This window comes from Macadamia integrifolia, chromosome 3 (genome assembly GCF_013358625.1).
Source record: "Macadamia integrifolia cultivar HAES 741 chromosome 3, SCU_Mint_v3, whole genome shotgun sequence".
Taxonomy (NCBI): Eukaryota; Viridiplantae; Streptophyta; class Magnoliopsida; order Proteales; family Proteaceae; genus Macadamia; species Macadamia integrifolia.
The window spans coordinates 31,451,666-31,453,723 of record NC_056559.1 but is presented as its reverse complement, the minus strand read 5'-3'; the positions used below and the strand labels follow the sequence as shown (position 1 = coordinate 31,453,723).

Below are 2,058 nucleotides of genomic sequence, written 5' to 3'. Positions count from 1 at the left end.
GCTTAGTTGATTGCTTAAGGACTTAGTTAGCAAATCGACATCAAGTGTCAAACTATTATTGACACCATAACTTGATAATCATGAATTGTCAATGGTGGGACCTCGGTGAATAAGCCTAAGAAGCTTCTTATTCAACCTAACATTGAGTTTTTAATTTTTTGTAGGTACATCCAACCTAAGGTTCATTTTCTTTATTTATTTTGATAAAATACTAACATCAAGAAAAGGAAAATTTTTTGACGTCTTAAATATTAGTGGATGACCAAACAAGACCCTCGCAATCTATCTTTCTGAACCAAGAGCCCGGATTCTCTACCATGTAATAAACATCAAATGGCTGAGAGGACCTAATCATACATCTCCTAATCGTTGAATGCTCATTATACACCTCACCACTCAAGTTCATACGGAGATTTTTTTTTTTTTTCCTAGACCCGAAAGCAGACAAATGGCAGACTAAACAAAAATTTGAGAAAAAGAAGTATCACCAATTTTATTTCACTTTGGTCTGATCTCTAAAGCAATATTTCAATTCAACCAAAGTGGGAAGACGAAAATTCCATCATCCCATGAATGGTCATAGATCACACCTTACCCTCTCACTACATAAAAGTAACAGCAAGACCCAAATCCCAAAAGCTCCACATCAAGTCATCAACTAGGACCAAATGGGTCATGATCACATGTTGCGCTCAGAAGTCATCGTCCTCATAGCCAAGATCATCCTCGACCTTCTCCGCCACGTCATCCTCAATCTTGTCCTCCACGTAATCCACACCCTCCGCCAGCGCCAATCCACCAAGCACCCCTGCAACCGCACCAACAGCCAATCCAGTCCCCATTCCATATTTACTCTTCTTCTTCTCCTCTACCGCCGGCTGTCCATACGCTGCCGGCTGTCCATACGACGCCGATTGTCCATAAGACGCCGGCTGTCCATACGATGGCGATTGTCCATAAGATGCCGGCTGTCCATACGACGCAGGCTGTCCATACGCAGGAGCACCATAGGCAGAAGGATACCCCGACGGCGGCGCCGCGTATGATGTAACCGGCGGCGGCGGCGGAGGAGCATATGTGTTTCCGTAAGGGCTGGCGTAGTCACGAGAAGTAGCGGGTGGTGGGACCCCATATGGTGGAGCGTAATACGGATCCGGCGCACGATAGCGAGTATCACGAACGACAACTTTGAGCTCTAACTTCCCTTGTGGACGGCCGGATGGGCGGCGGAGCGTCAACGTCTTGTGGGCTGACTCACCAATGCCGACGTCGTCCACTATCTCCTTGAGAGGGACTCGGGCCGATCCGATCAGGGGTTTGGTGTCTTCATCGGCCTTGGCATGGACGATGTCGATGAAGAGTACGCCATCGTCGATCGGAGCAGTGAGAGGAAGGGTGACGGTCTCGTCCCAAGTGGGGGAGGTGTCGCCATTGCCGTCGACGTTGGTGGTGCATTTGGATTTCGGATCTACCCAGATGACCGCATAGGGATTGAGGGGACCGTGTCGCCAGTTCACGTTCTTGAGATCCTTGGCTGAACTGACGGTGACTTTCACTTCCATGGGAGCTCTCGGGGCCGGCGGCTGGTATTGGTAGTCATACCCATACGACGCCATTGCTCAAGTTTTGCAGGAAAGCGAGAAAGAGAGAGGGAGAGAGTCGTTGCTCGCTTGCTTGAGCTGTCAACAAATGAAAATTTATAAGACCGAGGCATTAGTCTTTCTAGATATCGTATGCTACAAATAAGTATTGCATGCTACTCCATACACAGTAGTGACTGTCGTTAAGCCAATCATATAAAACAAAAAGGCATCTCATTTTTAATTCGATGAGAGCAAGCATTTTGCGATGCAGAGGATCAGCGCTTACACAGATCCCGCCCTCCGCGTCTCGTTAGTTTTGTTGAGACTTCGGGATTGTCGAGATGCTCTGCAAAGTCTGCATATACGTTTAAAAATGACCGGGTGTGCTTCTCTAGCCGGTAAAAGTTTTGTTACTTAATAATGAAGCATCTCCGCAGGACCGTAGTCATTATAATAACAAAAAAAACTCCATAGT

General features: G+C 47.0%; 1 protein-coding gene across 1 annotated transcript; it reads right to left on the bottom strand.

The window, feature by feature from the left end:
* Nucleotides 1-467: 467 nt before the first annotated feature.
* Nucleotides 468-1,698, bottom strand: LOC122072823 (protein SRC2-like). The gene has a single exon (XM_042637240.1). The coding sequence runs from the start codon at nt 1,614-1,616 to the stop codon at nt 693-695; it is 924 nt and encodes a 307-aa protein (XP_042493174.1). The 5' UTR covers nt 1,617-1,698; the 3' UTR covers nt 468-692.
* Between the last annotated feature and the right edge of the window lie 360 nt (nt 1,699-2,058).

What these genes read in the sequence shown, in the direction of transcription:
- LOC122072823 (XM_042637240.1), bottom strand. Translation starts at nt 1,616, where the DNA reads ATGGCGTCGTATGGGTATGACTACCAATACCAGCCGCCGGCCCCGAGA.